The sequence below is a fragment of the Quercus lobata genome, chromosome 10, assembly GCF_001633185.2.
Source record: "Quercus lobata isolate SW786 chromosome 10, ValleyOak3.0 Primary Assembly, whole genome shotgun sequence".
Classification (NCBI taxonomy): domain Eukaryota; kingdom Viridiplantae; phylum Streptophyta; class Magnoliopsida; order Fagales; family Fagaceae; genus Quercus; species Quercus lobata.
Genome location: NC_044913.1, coordinates 49,452,107 through 49,474,050, shown reverse-complemented (window position 1 = coordinate 49,474,050; position 21,944 = coordinate 49,452,107). Strand labels below are relative to the sequence as shown.

Below are 21,944 nucleotides of genomic sequence, written 5' to 3'. Positions count from 1 at the left end.
ATATTCTTTTTTTTATTATTTTAATTGAAAGAAAGAGAAAGAGTGTGAGAGAGATTCTTATTTTAATTGAAGTGATAATAATTTTTTTTTTTTAAAGATTTTAACTACAGTAGAATGTCATCTTTGACATCCTACACATACTAATGTAGTAAAGGTGTTGAAACTTTTAAGTATAGCACCCTTAATATAGTGTGCTTTTTTAGAATCAAAGTTTAAAAAATAGCATATTTAGCATTTGAAACCTTTGATGAGAATGCTCTAAAGAAGTCATATTTGTTTATTTAGTAAACCAAAAGTTAAGTTCAAACTTTAATGTAAGCTAGGTCGATTATTAAACGAGTGAAGTTCAAACATAATGTGTATATGTGAACAAACTTATAAACATAATGCTTGATTAATTTATATATATATATATATATATAATATTTTATGTTTATATTTATACATATAAAAAAATATGCATATATTAACTTTATATTAAGTCATGTAAGTTAATTTGTAAATAAATTTCTAAGATATCAAATTAGTATTTATAAATTGTGATAATATAAATAATCTATTTTGTAACAAAAATTATATATACTAGTAATTTTTAACAACGCAAGGTTAGTAAATCTAATTTTTATATGTTAATAAACGAAAATCATTTTAACTTTAATTTATGTATTAATTACTAGTATAGATTTGTAAAGAAGGGATAACAAATTTTAATCACAATTTTTACTACATATGTAAAAGAATAAGTTAATCAAGTAGATCATGAACAAATTAGAACTTGTTTAACAAAAAATGAACCAAACTTGAATATATAATCTGAATTGTTGATAAGTCTAAGCTTAACTCGTATTTAAAATAAAATTAAAATGAACCATTATGAATTTTTAATACTCGACTTAACTTGTTTATGACCCTAGACAACTTGTCTATGGTGTCAATTATGGCTATAAGTACTAGAAAAAGAAAGAGTAAATTATAATTTTGTGCCAAAAAAATTTGGTACGGGTTTCATTTTGAACCTTTTGTTAGGGCCTGAAATAATAATTTAAAGAGAACATGTGGCATACTAGAAGATAGATAGCTAGAAAAAGAATGGATGATGAGGAAGTGAGAAAAACTATAGCAAGGAATGACGCAACTTTCTTTGAAGTGGTTACAAGAGAAATGGGGCAGTTATATATCTTGAGTAAGTTAGAAGTAGTCACCTGGAGCTGTTACAAGAGCGGACATATATAGCAATTACATAGTCAACATGAGAATAGTTGCCTTAAGCAAGGCTTTTTTTTTTTTTTTTTTGAGAAACCGGCCCAGAAAGCAGGCCAGACGATTTCATTGCTGCAATATCAGAAACAAAAAACTTATAAATGTCAGGAGGGACAGAATTCCTCCACACTAAAATAGGAAAAGAACTTCTTGTTTTCTAGGCTAGAGCATGTGTCAAAGCATTGCCTTGCCAACGTATGAGAGAAAGAAAAAAACTGAAAATGATTAACTGAAGATTTAATGTCTTTAATCAAATGACCCACAGAACTACAGAAGGGTGATGAATAGACTGATTTTTGATTGCCGAGATTGATTCCTCTGAGTCTCCTTCAAAGATCGAGATGTGCAAGTTGAGTTCTTTAAGAAAAACTACTGCCCGTCGAGCTGCCAAAGTTTCCAGGACAACTACGGATGATGGTAGAGGGATAATCTCGGACATTGCTGCCAGAACTTCACCAGTGGAGTCTCGGACCACAACTCCAATACCTGCTGCTCCCAATAATTGCATGTCAAGTAGTAGTGAGATTCAACAATGGAGCGACTCGTGGAAAGCATAATAAGAAGTTACCACTACAGAGTCTACAGTCTCAAGTTAAAATAAATATTCATTCTATAGAAAAAGGATACCACGAAAATACTAGAGAACCTATTGAGATCTTAAGATAATTTTTTTTAGAAGTATTCTAAGATAATTTGTTCTTAGATTCTTAGGAGATCTTCTAGTTTTTAGTATTTGCGAAGAATTTATACTTGTAAGTTGTAAGTGCTTTTCCTTGCAATTTGTGATCTTTTCTGATCAAATCAAATTTATTTAAGTTTGATGCAAGATTTAGTTGTTAGTCTATGGTTGGTTTGCACTTATGCTTGATTTCAATCAATTTGATGTTAGAATCATGACTTAGGATCTGATTTGCTTTTGTTTACTTCAAATTAATTTACTTCGAATTAGTTCACTTCGATGTACTTTACTTTGATTAAGTGCACTTTGAGTTAGTCTGTTTAGGAATGGTTCAATTCGAGTCAATTTGTTTTGAATCAAGTTATTTTGAAACAATAGCATTGGAATATGAGTTAGATTTAGAAATTGAAAATTAGTCTCTTGAGGATTGTAGTCACTTTAGTTTCTTATCTATCATTGTACTTGCATTGCAACAAAAAGTCTTCTTAAGTGAGGTATTTTGAACTGCGAACCCTAAAATAAATATTCACTTCAAGTACCTGCACACATTAATAAGAAATTAAACTTAATTAAAAATTGGTTTTTGATTAAACACCTTTAAATTTGAAAAGATCATACTTGGTCCTTCATATTTCAAAAATCCTGAATTTTGGTTTCTTTTCATTTGTTTTGGTTTGCAATTTTGCATGCCTAAAGAGATACTGAAGTACCCCCCTTTTTGAGGGACCAAATCAAATCAATTACATATCCAAGGGACCAAAATCAAACTAACTTCATATTTAAGGGGCCAAAATTAAACCAATCCCATTGACCGATGAAATTGTTCTCTTTAAATTTTAGATATCAGATATTAACCTTTTAAAATTTGAATGATCAAAATAAAACTTATCCCAAATTTAAAAGATCAAAAGTGGTACTTAAAATATATATATATATATATATATTTATTTATATATAACACTACTTTATGGGGGAAAAAAGTAGCATTGTGATGACTAATGAAACATCGATATATGTCCTAATGTCTTTCGCTAGAACATTGCAATTGGAGGTTGCATTAACTTAAAAAAGGTTTTCCATAACTACCTGTTGCAGGGATGGAGCCATGTTCAGACCAAAGGAGACCATCCTCCCACCTTAACTAATAGCTTGTTTGGATGGAGGGAGTGTAGAGGGGAGTAGAGTAGAGGGAGGGAGAGTTAGTTAAATTATCTTATTTGGATATTTTTTTAGGGTGGAGGAGGAGAGTTTTGAAGGAGTTCTAACTACTTCTAACCCCTCATTTTTAATTCCTATAAATTGGAGAGATTTGGAGGGAGAGTAGAGCATAGAAATGCTTAACCAAATGAATTACTAAATTTGTCCTTACCATATTAACAAAATTACAAACTATGAAAAGACTAATTATTTCCCCCTCCCTTAATTTTAAAAACATCCAAATAAGATGGAGGATAACCATTCTCCTTTACTCTCCTCCCCCTTTACTCTCCTCTCCCTCCAAACTTCCAAACATAGCATAAGGTTTCCATAAAAAATAAGGCGCCATAATTGTGGTCACACAGTACAATTATATTTATGTATTAATTTAAAATAAAATATATCACATTCTTATTTACTTTTTTATTTGAAAGTGTCAATGCATAGCTAAAAATTGAAGAGATCCATATACATTTGTTTTTCTCTACCTCACTTAAAAAAGTCTTTCAATCAAACGTCTCTTATCCCTTCTTCATTAAAAATATAATTTTCTAACTAGTCATCATCAAACTATATAGAATTTCCTTCTCTCTAAAAGCATTTTTTTGATAATCAATCACGGTCAAACTTCTCCTCTCTTTTGTTTTTATTTATTTTTATTTTTTATCTTAACCACTCTTTTTCTGTCTTACCCCTAAACTTACTCTCTTGCATGCCTAAAATTTATTGTCACAAGAATGATTAAGAGAATCAACCATTTATCATTTAAAAATGAGATGTTTACAAATCTTGAATACAAATATTTAATTACTAATTTTGCATCTAAAAAAATTGAAAGTAATGAATTTTGAGTAAATAATTATAATATATAAATTTAAATAAACATTATTGATTCAATATCTAAATATAAGAGAATACTTTACTTAAAAACGTTGCTTTAGCTTTAGGCCTGAAATTTTATCAAGTCAGCCCTAACCTACTCCATGGAACAAGCCACTCACAACTAACTGTGGATCCCATTTACTTATAAGGTCCACAAATTGTGAGTGGCATGCTTCATGGAGAAGATGCATAAGATATTTATAGCTAATCAATCAAAAAATATATATATATACACACACACACAGACTTCACATGGAAGAGTATGAGGTTTTATTAAGTGACACATCTCTTGAGACTCTCTCATTTTCACATCATCAAAGTTTGCATTAATGTAAAACTTTTAGCTCATTAAATGTGTCAATGGAGTAAATATACTTTAAGAAAGTAAAAACCTCACGTGGGAGAACACGCGATTATGTCATGTGGCACTTTGTTTGAGTTTTCATTTAGTTTTCCACCTCAACTTCTTTAGATATTTTGGATTATGATAAAATTCTATTAATAGAATATTACTATTTTAACTGAGTGTTTAACCTACTACTATCATACATTAAAACTTCAATAACATAAACGTGACATTATAAATTTTGGATGATATTTACATAAGCCAACTAAACATTAACATGAAATTACAAATTTTTTATGCTTACTCCAAGCCAATGAAGAAACAAAAATTATGATTAAAAATTTTAGAAAAAAAATTATTAAACAAACAATCAACTTATTACACCACATTTGTTTTAAGAAGATATTATACCACATAATAACTAATTTCTAATTTATGTAACATTTTCTCTATAGCCTAAATTCTTTATCCCCTTAATTTTGCATTACATCATTAATTTAACAAAAACATCTTCATATATTATCGCAACATTACTTTATATTATTACTTAAATTTTTTTTTAACATTCTATATAAGTTTTTCACATAACAGTTTACAGTATTATTTGCGCATTGCATGAGACCATAGTTAGTTAGGGATTAATTATCCGTTGGCTCCACCTATGTGAGACTTTCTAATAATTAATACATAAATAAGAAAACCAAATTAGGTTCTGTTGCTAAAGTTCCAAAATCAATGAACTTGGTCACAATCAACAAACCAAATTAATTATCGAAACTCTATGAAGATTGGGGTATAGTTTAGAGTCTTGACTCTTGACCAGGAAAAAGATTGTACAAAGTGAACTAAAACTTCAAAAGAAGCGTAGCTGGAGGCACTTTGATGCTTGAAATCTTAATTTGTAAGCCAACTGGCAATCTTGTCGAGTGGACTATAGTCTCTATACTCTATAGTGTAACCCCTCAACTTTTACTTTTTGCACTGGACCTATTTGCTTAGTGGGGTTCATGTATTGTGCATTATCACTCGCTCACTATGATGTTCCTCATTCTAATTAGAAAATTAAAAAAAAAATGTTGTTTCTCAGAGAAAGACTAAATCTCCCAAGTATGAGGAATTATTCTCCTAATATTTCCTTAAAAATATATAACCAAAAAAAAAAAAAACCTCCTAATACGTTAAGAGGTTAAACCGAAAACCATATATTTATATGCGGGGTCTATTTATCCTATAATAACAAATGCAGATTATATATGTTAGCGTGAGTTGAGGTGCAATATTCCTGAGATTGTGACAGACAAAGAAGACAAGAATTGTCTTAAAGGAGTTGTCACTTCTTTTAATTTATTCATACTAATTGTGGTTACCAATATATGAATATGAGGCTAGTAAGCTAAACATACACAATTTTGCACTTTAATGTCCCTCCTATCAACTAAATTTGGAGGCACACAATTTTTTCCACAACTTTTAACATAATAGGTTGACATGACAGGTTATAAGGGTATTGTACAATTACTTTTACATGGACTTATCATTAACACTAATTTTATTTTCCATCAATCACAACTTGTTACTTCCTATAGTTGTAGAAAATGTAAGTCTAATGTGCGAGACACATATATGAGATCTACCTTTGTATAAAAGAATGTGTAATACACAAGTATATCGACTAATTTCATATAAGCAAAAATGCATTTACATAACAAAAAAGTATATGGACACAAAAGAGTATATCAAATAATTTTACATAAGCAAGAATGCATTTACATAACAAAAAAGTATATGAACACAATTTTTTACCGTAACTTTTACATAACTTTAAAGTGGTCAATTGTAAGTGGTAGAAAAAAAGTATAAGGTTTATGAAAAAAAATGATTATCTACCAATCATAATTGACCACTTTATCAAATTGTAGCAAAATTTGTGGTCAAAGAAGAATAGCTTTCCTAATATTAAAGGGTTTTACTAACGTGTACCTTTAGAACATACATTAGTAAATCATTTTAGAAAAATTTTTATGAGAAAATGAAAAAGTGATAAAATTTTTTTATCAACTTTTCATAAAAAGTTTTTAAAAATGAATGATTAATATGTGTTCTAAGGACATACATTAACCGAAACATAAAAAAAAAAAAAAAGACTCCCTTAAATTTTTTATTATTAGGTGAACTCCCTTAATTATAGGAAGACAATAATAGGTTGCTCTTATTGTACGGCTGTACCTATGCAACTACAATTCACCTAAAAGGCTAAATAAAACTCACTATATACAAACAACCCTAATTCAATTTCAAGGTATTCTAATTCTTTGGAACATCGGTCATTTTCAAGCCAGTCCAATATCCACATCAATTACCAAACCTCACCTAAAGAAAGAAACTCATTACTTTTTTTTGACTGAGAAACCATTACTATTACTTTATGAGAAATGCTAGTATATTAACCCCCAAAAAAAAAAAATGCTAATACAATAAAAAATCTTACAATTTTTGCCACAACCATATGCCAAGTGACCCCACGAAATGAGTTGTAAAACTTTTTGTTGCACTAACATTTTTCTTACCACATTGGCACTATAGTAGCTAATACTTACTTCTCCTACTGCTGCCACGTGTCACAACCCCCCACCAATCAAGCACAAGTAGCCATTGAAGTACATCCAACGGTCAAAAATCTGCCGGCCTCCCTTTATTATTTAGCGCGTACCAGTCCCCAACGTCTCTCTCTCTCCCTCTCTGATTTCAGATCCGTTATCAACGGTCACATTTCTCTCCCTTTCATTTACAACATTTAAAAATTTTCAAAGCAACGGACAACAACTTTCTATAATTGTTTAGGTCTCACACACACACACTAAACAACAACAATTATAGCAACGCGTCTTTGTATTTGAAAATTGTAAACTTTAATGATAATAATTTGTGTCATCTGATCTAATACCGCGTAAAGTGTCACTATTATATGACAGCTCTTAAAAGCTCCCACCACCATCATCGTTCATCAACTCTCTCTACCATGGTGGATCCAATGCTCACCTTAATTCTTCTATTTAAGTAGCCAATTTTCTCTCCAAGTTTTTCTCAACAATATTATGCAAACAACACCCGCCACACAATCTCTCTCTCTCTCTCTCACTCACTCACTCTTTCCATATATGCCAACTATTTTTGTTAACAATTTTCCTTGTTTACAATACAACCTCCTTCCTTCGGTTCAATCTCCATAATTCTAATCCTATCACCACCACCACCACCACCACCGCTACCATTGTCATAATTGTCTCGTGCCCGAAAAAGAATGGACCCCATGGAGTTAAAGCGCGTGTTCCAATTGTTTGATCGAAATGGGGATGGGCGTATTACGAAGAAAGAATTGAATGATTCGTTGGAGAATTTGGGTATCTTTATCCCGGATAAAGAGCTAATCCAAATGATTGAAAAGATTGACATTAATGGAGATGGTTGTGTGGATATCGATGAATTTGGAGAGTTGTACCAATCGATAATGGACGAGCGTGACGAGGAGGAGGACATGAAGGAGGCGTTTAATGTGTTTGATCAAAATGGTGATGGGTTCATCACTGTTGATGAATTAAGATCGGTTTTGGCATCTCTTGGTCTTAAACAAGGGAGGACTGTAGAGGATTGCAAGAAGATGATAATGAAGGTGGATGTGGATGGAGATGGTATGGTTAATTATAAGGAGTTTAAGCAAATGATGAAAGGTGGTGGGTTTAGTGCGTTGGGATGAAAAAAATAAAAATAAAACAGTGATATTTTGAAGGGGGGTCCAATATAGGCTGTAAATATTTTGGAGATCCATTAGTAGTGATGAAATGTGATCCTTCTCATGGCTACATTCCTTTGGCTCAAGCCATTTCTGTAGTGTATAACGCCTGTCGGCAGGTGTCGGACACACGCACCAATGCTCTTGGGATTTTTTTTTTTTTTTTTTTTTTTTTGGGGTGGGGTGGGTTGGTTTGGTTTGGTTCCATATTAATATCATCAAAGAAAGTAATTAGTTGTGTTTTATTTGTGAGCTTTTGTGTTCGACTCTATAAGATTGGTGTGGAGGTTTCTTTTTTGTTTCTAATTTCATGTGTCTTTATTTGTTCATGTTATTTTAGTAGTGTGTGTACAGCTATGGATCTGATTCATTGTTGGGATGATTCAAGGGAAACCCAAGTTTTGGTAGACTCTATTTAGAGCAAAATTGTAAACCAAAGTCTTTCTAAAATTCGTTTATTAAGAATATTCAACTTATTTTTCTTAGCGATGATGTGTATGTCCTACTCAAGAGAGGAGAAGAGCGTATACACATTGTTTTTCTTTTAACAGCTAGCGTCTCAGTTAAAGTGTATTTGAACAGTAACTAAGTTACTGATGGCTCTTTGTTAGAGAATTCATGCCAAACAAAGGTGTCGTTCATTAGAGATAACTATGGGGAAGTAGGTGTGCAGATTCCTCTCGCCGTATAAGAGAAGCTGCAGGTGTAGTTGCGGAACTTTAGGATGTTAGATCATTCACATTGGTGGTCTTAAATGACCAAAAAGTTATTTTAGCACCACAATCAACAAAAACATACACATTGGAGCTGTCATATTTGAAAAAAAAAAGTGACAACTTGCTACAATGAACTGTTACCAGTAGTCCATTGTATGTAGCAAGTTGCTACTTGCTTTATATATATATATATATATATATATATATATATGTTATTCCATCTCTCTTATCTTAGCCTCTCTCTAGGTTGTGGGTTGCAGTGGTTGGGTTAGTGGGTCATGTCGTAGGTCATGGGTTGCATTTGGTGGGGTGGTTTGGGTTGTTGTGAGAATGGGTTTATAGAGGAGTTGTTGTGGGTATGGGTTGCGATTGCTGTGGCTTGTGGGTGTCGGTATGGGGTCGTGCAATTTTGGGTGATTTTCTGGGTTTCCATGGCTGCAATTTCATGGTTGTAATTTGTGTGATTTGAGGTTTTATGGCTAGGATTTTTATGAGTCTTGCAGTGAGATTTGTGGGTGATTTTTCTAGGTTTCTTGTGTGATTTCATTGGTGGAGGACGACAATGAAAGAAGGGGAAAATGTGGAAGAGGCAGAGACAAGCCATGGAAGTGGAAGTGGTGGTTGTGGTCATTGTGGAAGTGGTGGTGTGGCTATGGTGTAACATTATTCTTGTGTGATTGTCCAATTCAACCTTTATATTTTTAAGTCCCTAAAAGAAAAATCTTTATTTTTTTTTTTTGAGAGAGAGAGAGAGAGAGAAATGTGAAAGAGGACAAATTTGAGAGAAGAGAAGCAGGTCAAGTAGAGGGGTGGATTCTTTTGGGTTTTTGCTACGAAGAAACAAACATCGAATGTTGAGAGGGGTTTTTGTTTCTTATACTTTCTCTCTTCTTTTTTTTTTTTTTTTTTTTTTTTTTTTTTTTTTACACTTGCACATGCGTTTAGAGAAATTTATTTTGTGATTTTTAATAAAAAACATGCCAAGTTATTGTTCCATTAGTCACGTAAATAACACCATTAACGGTAGTTAGTAAAAGGACTAATACAACTCAATTTTGTACTCGTTTCAAACTTGAAGGACCAATTCTGCTCGCTTCAAACATGAAAGACCAATTATGTAGGATAACTTGAGGGACCAACATTGTAGTTTCGCCAATTAATTAAGAGCAACAAATATGACTTGTAGCTCCATTGCTTTACAACCAGAAACTACATGTCGTTTTGATAACTAATGATAGACCAAGAATGTATTGACTCCTTTGCTAAATTAATCAATTAATTAGCCAAGTTAATTAATTAGATTCAATTACATGCAATAAGCGGGGTAGTACAAACTAATCACCAACTAAGTTAAATGCAGCGGAAAATAAATTTAACACAGATGATTTGTTTACGAATGTGGAAAATCATCAAGGCAAAACCCCATCGGGTGAATTGAAGGTCACCACTCTCGAGAATCCATTATTATCAAAATAAGTGGTTACAAGTAAAGAAATCCCAATACCTTATACCAACCTACAATTGAACCCTTATCTTAATACCCAGTTGGACTTGTAATGTAATGACAATCTTTTTTTTCAATGTGTGGCTTTAAGTACGTGATTAACCAATTGATGCACGGGTCTCAGTATATGACTAACACACCAACTTGAGAAGGATGTTGGTTGCAAAGTTCTTTAGTTCATCCACACGATGAAGATCAAAAAGTTCTTTGGTCACAAAACCCTACGGCGTACAAACGCAGCAGCTTCTTTAAGGGAAAGATGAACTAAGACATATGTCTCTGGTCACAATATGCTTGCATAAAACCTTTGCATCAAGTTTCATCAACTGAGATGGCTCTTAAAATAATCCTTATATATGTCTAGGGTTGTGAAAAAAGAAAACCTAAACACATAGCATGGATATGCGTGAAAAAACATATCTGCAAATCTGATTTTTGTAGTCCTCGATAGATACAACTGTTGAGCTTAGGGCTGTCCAAACCCGATCGGAGCCCAACAACCCGGCCAAACTACCCGACGCCCGACCCAATTCCGGCCCAAACCGAAGGTCCAGTCAGTCGGTGGCGGGTTCCCATTCTAAAAAACCGACACCGGCGGGTCGAGTGGCGGGTTTGCATCTCCAAAACCCGAGCAACCCGAACCCAACTGGAGCTATAAAAATATCCAGCCAAATCCTACAAAAACAAGCCAGATTCGACGAGATCTAGCGAGATCTCGACCAAATCCGGCTAGATCTGGTGGGATTTAGCCAGATTCGGCCAAATCCCAGCAATTTCTAGCTAAAAAAATGCAGATTTCATAAAACAATTCAGTTTCCGGCGAGATTTTCCAGTTTCCGGTAATATTTTCCAAATTCCGGCAACTCTTTTTTTTTATTTAGATTTCGATGCCTTTTTAATTCTAGCAACCGACCCAGCTCGACCGATGCTAACCATCCCCTCGAAATCGAACCGACCGATTTTTCCGACGATCGGTTTCGGCTACCTCCGCCCCTCCACCCGACGCTGGCGAGTCGAGTCCGGATTGGGTCTAAAACCGACCCGGCCCGACCTGTGGACAGCCCTAGTTGAGCTATTTGTTGAGTTTCAAAGAACTAAAGCTCAATAAATACATCTATCGAGCTTTAATGAACATCACTTCTTCACTTGATTTTGAGACAGATTTGCATGGCTTCAATACTTGGGCTTGAACTCTTATTTCTTGAAGTATTAAACATATCCTAGATCTATCCAATTATAAGTAAAATGCGTTTTGTCAAAGGATTAGTTAATTCTAAATGACATATATTCATAACACATTCCACATATGTCCTAACAACTAAGGTGATAAGCTAATTTAGGGATATTTTATAGTTGTAATGGATTTTTTATTTTTATACCAATGAGCAGTAGAAACTAGGAAAAAGAAAGAAAAAAGTGCTAAATTACAAATGTACTTTCTAATTTTGCCTAAAATTTAATTCAATAATCTACTTTCACTTTCATTCAATTCAATCCTAAACTTTTAAGTTTATTCAATCTAGTTTCTTCGACAATTTCCGTTATTCAATTTAGTTATGGTAGAAAAAGTCTTACAAAGGACTATAAAGAAGGCCATATTTTTCTATCTTTATTTTTTATCATTTTATAGTCGAGAGGTGCAATTATATATGCTATTGGATCTTTTCATGACAATAATTAAGGATCACTTAGGTTGCGTTTGGATAACTTATTTTACTATTCAGCTTATTTTTGCTACTATTTATGGGTTCCACTGCACTTTTTGATATTATTCATGAGTCTTACTGTACTATTTCAATTAACTTTTCCTTTTATTTATAACACTATCAGCAAAAAGTTTTCAGTTTTATCAAAATAAGCGAATCCCAAATAGACTCTTAATAAGAAAATTAATAATTTTTGCATGATAATTAATCAATCATCCTGCATGATTTTTATCCGTTTTACCGTTTGTATCTGTAATCTTATCTTGTCCTTGGATTAATCAAATATCATTTTGAGACAAGAAAAGAACGGATATTTTTTTTTTCGTTATGTACAATCGAAAAAAAGAAAGTTCGATACTGACATAAGGATAAGGAAACCTTGTTTTTTGGTTTTTTTTTGAATTTTTTTTGAAGTAAGAAAACCTTGGCTTAGAGCAAACAAAATCCTAAAGCTTTGGAACAAAGAAGCACCAAACCATCCATTATAGAAATAGAAAATAATTTCTTATAAATTAAATTTAACTTCCATTACAATTTATTTCATTTGCATTGATTTAGAGAGGGGAAAACAAGAAAACGAAAGAAGTTATTGTATTGTAAGGGCATGCCAACTTAAATATGTGGTTATAAGTTGACAATGATGCGGGAAAGGTCAGATCCGCAACTTCTGCGGAACCAAACAATGGAAATATACGGAAAATAAGAAAAGCTATACAATTCTACTCCGATCTATGGTTTTTCAAGCCATGATCAAGACGAAGAGAAGAGATAAAAGAGTGCTATAGCAACTCTTGATGAAAACATACAGGTTTCATTATAATAATCAATTTGAAAAAACATAAGCTGCCTTTTCCCAAGGTCCTCTTACACCCTTTTATGATAGAACCTCACTTACCTCACGATTAGGATTCCTAATCAAACTAGGAAACATAATAAAGATAAAGATAAAGACAAACTAGGAAAGCAAATAAATATAAATCCTAATTCAAATTCAAATACAAATAAGACTCCCATGTCAACTGAAAGACTAATAAGGGAAATAACTAAATTGGAAATTTCCTGCTTTCCAACTTCTATGTTTGAACTTCTTTTGAAGATAGACATCATCCTTGTGCATGACTGGAATATTAACCTCAAATAAGGAAGGTAATCTTCTGGATATGTTGACCTCCTATTATTTCTCCCCAATTCCTGCCGTGGAATGCCATCAATCCCTTAGTTCTCGTTAAGTGCCAAATCTCCAAGGTTGCTACTGCAGAATGCATCGTCCTTATTAGATGTCCCTACATCAGACAATAACTTACAATGCAAAAATATATAGATCCCGAGTCCTCTATGGTAGAGTCTGTTCTCCCTGTTGTGGAACTGGTAGTGGCACTCGAAATTTTTCTTTAAGGTCCATATGCTCTATCAAAAGCCAAACGTGCGAAAGAAACTCCCCACCGTTTCGGAGCTGTTGAGCGTGGTTATTTCCTTGACAAAGTGTTGCCACATGAGCTAGGTTCTCAACCCAAAACTTAATCAAGATTTCCCACTTTTGCTCTTCCTTTTCTCCCAACTTTTGTGCAACTGCATATGCACATGGTAGGAAATTGAAACCCCATAAACGCTCCTTGACAAGTTCACCATTGTCTGGTTCTATTTCGGGGTAAGTTGTCCTGTCAGATAGGCGCATCTTTAATGTTTCCATAACATTGGGCATTGGTGATCCGAGAACAACCCAACTTAGGAGATCAGCCTGAATGTAGCTACATGATTTCTGAAAGGTGACCTTTGCACTTCCCACTGAAAACATGAAAGGACACAAAGCAAGTATGTACATCATATAATGTGATATCTCCTTAATCACAGGTCGTTTATCATCCGATCCTGCATTGATATCATTATCAGTGTAAAAGCAAATTTCCGTTGCAAGGTGCCATATGATTATGCTTTCATCAATATCCACGTTTACGCTTTTATCCAAAGTTAAGTACTGGTTATAATCTTCAGAAAACCCTGGTCCACCCAAGTCTGCTTTTTCTAGAATTGTGTCCCAAACCAATCTTTTCAGTTCATCAGAAATCTCCTTGTTGGTCTTATAGAAAAGCATCTCTAGCTCTGTTTTTAGTTTTGGCAATATGTGAATGAAGAACCACACTCTTAAGTCAGCAAAGATTTTTGGGGTTCCCTGCAGAACTATTCCAGGATTTTTCGAGCCAAAGCTAAGCATATTGAATTGACCCATTGTGTTTGACCACTTCTGTGCAAAAAATTGATCACTGCTCATTTTTGGTCTCAAAAACTTTACATTCCTATATAACCATCGATGTGCCATATCAGAGGCAATCAGTAAAATCACAGCATATATCTCTATAACTAGAGCTCCGCCCAGTAGAATGTAAGTAATAATCAAATCTGTTTGCAGGTGTTTGTGTCTCTCATTTATGACGAAGAATACAAACACTAAAACAGTGGAAGAAAAAGTGATGCCGCGGAAGATGCAACCCCAAGCCTTAGAAAACAAAGGTGCCTTTGTGTAGAAATCATCATATGCAAGTCCAAGAAAAATCTCAATCAATTTGAATGCCTTCTGAAAATCAAAAGCTTTTATAGTTCTAACTTCACCTTTGTAATGCACCATCTTCTGATTTCGAAAGAGAGGTCTGAATTTTCGAAAATTTATTACAAATCTATTATATACATCAAATCCATCAAATGTCGGATTTGCATACATTTTGGCTGAATGAAAACTTCCACCTTCTTTAGTGTCATTTGCCAATCGCATGACAAATATCCTTTCTGCATACTTAATGAACCCAGCAACAAGCATGGGAATAGTAAGAAGCGAAAGCCAATGGTCCTTCGAAGACACCTTCAAAGATATGATAAAGATGTAAAGTGCCACACTAGATTGAACAATTAGTCCAAGCAAATGCCTTAACCACAATTCGTTGTCTTGTATTGAATAAGCTGTGATTGTGTCTTGGCCACCAAGGTGCAACAACATAAATGGTGCCCAGAATGCCATGAGCTCATTATGGACTTCAGAATCATTGCCAGAGTTTCCTTGTTTACTGGAGATGACACCCAGCGCAACAGTTGCCACTGAATCTGCCACAAGGTAGCAAAGCCAGAGGAAGATATGGATCCACGCTTTAACATTATATCTTCTTTGTCTACCGAAGTGAAAAAGAGAGAGTTGCAAGGCAAGACTGATAAGGACCAGAACTCGTATCTCCCATTTATTCCATAATTTTTGCACAGACTCTGGAATAGGAACAGAGCCAAGAGTTCGAGTGAGGGGCCAAAGTATGAACAAGAAAAAAATATTGATGAAAATTCAAATTTAGTGTGAATTTAATATTAACAAACTATCGACAAATGAAAAGACACAAAATAAACTGTTTCTTCATATATTGTGATGCAAGAATCAAAAGAGAACTTGACCATTTTTTAAATCTTGGGAATCATTAATTATTGTTTTCATATTATATGTTGTGACAATTTCCTTTCAATGTATAAAATCAAAGAGTCGGTCAAAAATTTTCTTCCATTTTATTGCAAAACTTAGTTTGAAGGACATTATATATCCAATAATCTTCAAACAAAAATACTAATTATTATTACTTGGTAAAAATAATACACGAAATAAAAAATCCAAAGTAATAAAAAAAATGTAAGGAAAAATCACAAATAGACAAACAAAAAATGCTAATCTAAAATACTAATTTGTTGTTACGATTGTTGTTCATATCAATGATTAATGTCTAGCATGTCTCCTTGATATAGTTATAAAGATGCTAAACTAAAAGACAAAACAAACACAACAATGTCAACAAACTAAACCATATATTCCTTCCACAAAAAAAAAAAAAAAAAAAAAAAAGGGAAATAGTTGCATGGCGAGATTGACAAGGACCAGCATTTGTATCTCCCATTCCATAATCTCTACTTAGACTCTGGAACCACTTCAAAATGCTTTCTCGTCTCCAAGAAAATCCAACTGTTCAAAACTTTACCCGGATTTAAACCAAAACATGCATGTTATTATATTTTGACAAGACATGAACTAAAATTTAGTTAGCATAGGACTAGTCAAGGTAACAAAATATGGAAATTAAAAGATACGAAATTTTGGTACAAGAAGTTTTTCTAAATTAAGCTAAGTATATGATTACATATGTTAATTTATTTATTTATTTAAATTATAGTAACATACCTGTAGTAAACATCTTCCTTCATACAGGTTTTGAGATCTTCTAGATGCCTATCTTGCTTGGATAAGAGTTTCTCCTACAAGCATGAAGCATGAATATATCCTTTGCCTAGTTCAACTGTTTTTATGTATAAAAAAGCAATAAAAGTAAAGTATTGGTCATAAAGAAAACAAATGATAAAAGCATATATCAATTCCTTGCTTGTTGAAAATAACAGAAAAATGGAAAAGGAAAAAAAAGTACCAATCCTTTGTGTCACACCCTCAACTAGGAGGAGGTATATCATGCATTAGGTGCATAAGTCCTCCCTCTCACATGGGGTGAATCCCACAAGTGTGTGAGAGGAAGGACTCATGTATCTAATACATGGTGTATTTTTCCCTCAATCAAAGCAAAAGCTACACACGCTTATAAAGTTTTCACCCTACAAATGTGTAAGGCCTTCCAAGAGACAACCAAATATCCTCAAAGAAAATTTCATCAAATGAATACAAAAAATATCCCTAATAACTCTCAAAGATTTCCACAGTATAAATAGGAATCAGATCCCAAACCTCATGTTCAATAATGCTAATAAGCCAAAAGAAATATGACTATTACAAGACCATCTCATCCCAAAATCACTAAGCTCATTTCATGCACACATCACATCAGCAAAAGTCCTAAACTTACTATTCTTCATAATCTAATGGCCTGTTTGGATGGAAGGGGAAAGGAGGGGGAGTGGAGGGGAATAGAGTAAAGTTGGCTAAAAATAAGCTAATTTTTTGCTAAATCTACTCTACTCTACTCCACTTCCTCCCTCCCCTCAATCCAAACGGATCATAAAATTGAAGGGGAAACAGGGGATGAGTTTGACACAACTCAATAAGTAAGTAACCAAAATCCTATCTAGTAGGAACAAGCATATTCATACATAAAGTAAATGAACTTACATTACAAAGTAATTAGTAATTGAATCAATCCATGCCTACTCAAAATTCCTGCAATTTCCCAAGACCACTCCAACATAACCTAAGCCCACCATAATTGACTCAATTACTAACTTGTACAACAAAAATACTACCTCTAATGTCTCATGGAATTGTCATCCATACTTGGAGTTGCAATTTCCTCTATATTAAAGTTCCCACAGACATTCTTGATTTCATTGTAAAAGACTACCCTACATAAATAAACCATCAGATTTCCATCGTCCATCTAAATTAAACTAACCACACCGAAAGTCTAAGGCTGAGCCCCTGGCAAGCCTAGACTCTCATCTCTAAGACAAAAGTATACAACCTCAAGGAAGACCCACAACACCTACGAATTCAGGTTTAATTTAGACCCAGAAACAAAAGCAAATAAGAAATGTATGCAGCAGAACAAATCTAAAATAATAACCCATCTTCTCCATTTGGTTATTCAATGATTGTATGCCATAGAGAAAGAACCTCAAAAAGCCAAAAAATTAATATAATGCTAAACTTTTCCACATTCAGAACAGGAAAAACCACCAACACAACATTCTTCTCTTTCAAAAAGTGTAATTAAGCCTGGAAAAACTATAAGTTTCATTTTCTAATAAACAAAAACGACAAAAAAAAAAAAAAAATACATAATACTCAAATTCAATTCCTTTCCTTTTCCTCCATTTTCAGAGCAACCAAACAGAAATTAGAGCCTTAAAATTTCCTCAGAATCTCACACTTGTAACCGAAAAGCACAAGATAGAGAAGACAACACCACAATTCGAACTCAAAACCAGTGATTGAATCAACAAAGAGATGCGAAAACTACAGTACGAGCTGCGAGAAAGCTGCCCACAAGATGAGGTTTGAACTTACAGTGACGTTGAGCGGACTCTATTGAAGCTCTGAACCGATACTTCGAGAGTGTGTCATTGCAAAGCGTTAGTGTTTGAATCGAAGAGAGAGAGAGAGAGAGAAATGAGTGTCTTTGTGAGCTCAGAGAGAACATTGTGTTTTTAGTAAATGTGAATTCCTAGTTCAAGGCCCAAAGAGTTTCTCAAAAAAAATAAAAATAAAAATAAAAATATAGAAAGACCAAAGAGGAAAAGAGCCGTTGACTCGAGGGAGACAATCAAACAACAGTAACGTGGGAGTCCCGCGTATTTAAAAAAGTTTCAATTTTTTTTTTTTTTTTTTTAACAAAGCAAAAATTCTATTATAACCTAAGTGTATATGTGTGAAACTCCCTCCTGAATACTTAAATCCTGACTCTTTTCTCCTACACTCCACAAGTATTACTTTTAGAGATATTATCCACTAACAAATGTGCATGGGATATCTATTAATTTTTCCGTGGTTTTTTTATTTATTTATTTCAATTAAACCACTTAATTCAGTTTTAACTCATTCTCACATTTTAAGTGTGAGTTATGAGAATTGAGAAAAAAAAAAGAGTAATTCTAGTACTATATAAAATTTCATAATTTTTGTGATAACTATTATATATGTCAAACTATGACTGGTTATCTGTCACTTTTGTATAAATTCACTACTTTTTTTCCCATTTCACAATCTGCCATGTGGATAGTTGTGGCACAAGCTATAGTGTTTTATGTGGATTTTTGAAAAAAATAACCAAACAAAGAGAAAGAGGTGAGGCACACGGAAAAAAAGAAAAAAGAAAAGGGAGATGAAAATTAAGTGATTGAGGAATGAGGATAGACCAAACATTGCTGTAAGTTGTTGAGTTCTTACCTTAAAAAGTGAAAACTTGTGGCCTCCTCTTTGAAATTCTTTGTTGTATGAGGTAGAAACACAAATGAACCTTACCCTAGCTACCTTAATAATTATTAAGGTAGCTAGGGTATAAATATAGTAGTCCCACTGTCAAAATTACAAAGTTACCCATTTATTATTATTATAAATTGGGTATACAGTTTGCCTTGCGCAAATTTTTCTTTAAAAAGTGCATTTGAAGTGATCTTGTGAAATTCTGTTTCGAGTTGCTTCAAGTCTACGTCCAGTCCTGCCTCGAGGTTGCTCAAGGAGGTTACCTTGCTTCACGTTTGAGAGGTTAAGGCTTAAAGAGTTAAAGAGAGTTAGAGTACTGGATGTGCTAAATGCTAATGTTAGCATTCCAAACATTAAGGGCTGTTTAGATTCCAAACATCATTGTTTAAAATGATGTGAAAATTATGGTTTAAAAAGTGTTGTTGAAACACGTGTTTTCAGTGTTCATAAAACAAAAAAATGTACTTAGTACCATGGTTTAAATAACATGTTTCAGTATTTGAAAAACATAAAATATGTGTTTGGTATGTGTGTGTTTGATTTTTAAAAAAGCTGACACCGTGTATAAAATAATATATTTTATTTGATGAGAGAGAAGAAATCCATTTTATATACCGTTGCCCTTCTTTTCTCATCAGTGTTTCTTCTTTACGGGTGGGACTCATAGGTAAAAGGAGAGAAGAGAGAGAAAGTTTGTCACATCAGGTGGGACCCACGAGTTTGAAGGTATTTATGGTACGGCCACTAGAAAGCATTGTTTGTTGTTCAAAAATAGGTCCCAGGTGATTTCAAAAAGCATTGTTTAAAAACCATATTTTCAACACATTGTTCAAACAACACTAAACACAGATACCCGACTAAACACATGTTTAAAACTAGTGTTTAAAATCGATGATCAAACGGGCTCTAAGGTTTTGTTTGATAACGTTATTTGAACAACAGTTTTCGTTGTTTAAACAACATAACATATATATTCACAATACTTTTTCATCTACACATATTTCTACAACATTTAAACAACGTTAGTAGAACAACGTTACTAGAACAATATTACTAAACAGGCCCTAAAAAGCATGTTTCATTGGACGTCCTAAATTTAAAAGAATTTAGTATTAACACCAAAAAAAATGCCACAGTGTAAAGTAGCACAATTCTATCTTTTTTGGATTGGTTAATTGGTGCCTTTAAGACATTCATTAATCAACCATTTTAGAAATATGTGAAGTTCAAAATGTTGTAAAAGAATAATCGGTTATTTTTTCATAAAAAATTTCTTAAAATAATTTATTAATGGATGTCCTAAGAGCATCTATTAGTAAACCCATCTTTTTTTATTATATATATTCTCTCTCTCTCTCTCTCTCTCTCTCTCTCTCACACACACACACACACACACACACACACGCACACACACACACACACACACAATGGTGTCACGTTAGTGACATGCTTTTGTTGATAGGCAACAATCTTGCTCTACCAATTATGGGTTGATGTACTTCTCACTCTTGTGGCCATTAGTGGCTGTGGATTTGTGGGTTTAGTTGCTCTTGATCTTTTGATTTGGGTTGATTTTGGGTTTTGGTTGTGGTAGGCCATTGTTGTTTGCAGTGGTGGTTGATTTTGGGTTTGGTTGTGGTAGGCCATTGTTGTGGGTTTGATTGCTGTTGATTCTTGTGGGGTTAGTGGTTGTGGTGGTAGTTGCTTTGGTTCTAGGTTTCGATGGTGGTGGTTTCAAATCAATTGGTTGTGGTGGTAGTTAAGTTTGAAGGTGGAGTTGGTTTTGGGTTGGTTTGTTGTTAATGGTTGTGGTTGTTGTTGCTACATTTTTTTAGGAGGAAGAGGAGGCTTTGTTGGTGATAGTTGTTTGCTTTGGTTTTGGGTTTCAATGGTGGTTGCATTGGTTATTGGTGGTGGATAGTTGATTTGGGGTGGTGGGCTTATAATAGTGGTGGATTTTTTTTTTTTGGGGGGGGGGGGGGGGGGGGATTGATCTAATGTGGTGGTTCTGGGTTGTGGGTGGTAGACTTGGTGATGGTATTGGGTTTTGTAATTTTATTATTATTCAATTGGAGTTTATTTTATTTTATTTTAATGCGTTGTGATATTAAAAAAGATGATGTGATGAAAGTGTATCATCAAATGTTATACTAAAATAGATAAAATAACTTTTAGGTGTGTTTATGTAACATTTTTTTTAGAAAATTCAATGTTAATGCTCTAAGGGTTCAGTAATGGCTCAATGAATAAGACTTGGTTCTAGACATAATTGTGACTCGAAGCATATATGTTAATTTGGTGCTTAGATGGTTTTATGTTAAAATGGGTCAACCCATCTTGGTACGAATAACTAACTAGATAATTTACAGTTAAATATATATTAAATAGGTTAAAACAGAATTAACCCATTTATTTGTCTTGTCAAAATAGATTGACTCGTTTAGACATGAATCCATTTACGCTAACCTTAACTCACAAAAGAATTGCATTGTGTTTGTCGATGAATCGAATATTGTTGTCCTCTTATTGAATATGTCCTTATTCAAAAAAAAAGAGAGTTACTAATACTTTAGAGTTAAGACTTGATTTTTATCAACAGTTGTTGTAGGCCATATGTTGCATTATCCTCAATTTTATGAGACACTTGTTTCAATATGTTGTCATTCTTTCTATGATTTTCTGGGCAGTTACCCAATTGGACTCTAACCCTTTTCATTCATATTTTAGATTTCTATAATTTTTTATTTTTGGGTAGTTATGATAGATGTTCAACAAATCATGTCTACTTCATGTTAATTTCTCTTTATTATTAGACTAAAACACTAAGCGGTTTTTTTTTTTGATAAGAAGTAAGCTTTCATAAAACCAAAAATTGAACTACAATAAGGAATAAAGAGCAGCCCAGCTACAACTAGTCCAAG

The 21,944-nt window shown here is 33.4% G+C and overlaps 2 protein-coding genes across 3 annotated transcripts; one reads left to right on the top strand and one right to left on the bottom strand.

Annotated features, from left to right (window-relative positions):
• The first annotated feature begins 7,324 nt into the window (after positions 1-7,324).
• LOC115963969 (calmodulin-like protein 3) lies at positions 7,325-8,452 on the top strand. The gene has a single exon (XM_031083237.1). The coding sequence runs from the start codon at positions 7,666-7,668 to the stop codon at positions 8,116-8,118; it is 453 nt and encodes a 150-aa protein (XP_030939097.1). The 5' UTR covers positions 7,325-7,665; the 3' UTR covers positions 8,119-8,452.
• Positions 8,453-12,842: 4,390 nt separating this feature from the next.
• On the bottom strand, positions 12,843-18,270 carry LOC115966091. Of its 2 annotated transcripts, none has more exons than XM_031085430.1 (3): positions 18,109-18,270; positions 16,282-16,396; positions 12,843-15,329 (listed from the first exon to the last, which is right to left on the bottom strand). In XM_031085430.1, exons 2-3 carry the CDS (start codon positions 16,292-16,294, stop codon positions 13,414-13,416), a joined length of 1,929 nt encoding a protein of 642 aa, XP_030941290.1. In that variant the 5' UTR covers positions 16,295-16,396; positions 18,109-18,270; the 3' UTR covers positions 12,843-13,413. The 2 variants fall into 2 exon arrangements, with proteins under 2 accessions (XP_030941290.1, XP_030941289.1); XM_031085429.1 differs by having other exon boundaries at positions 16,282-16,355.
• Positions 18,271-21,944: the final 3,674 nt, after the last annotated feature.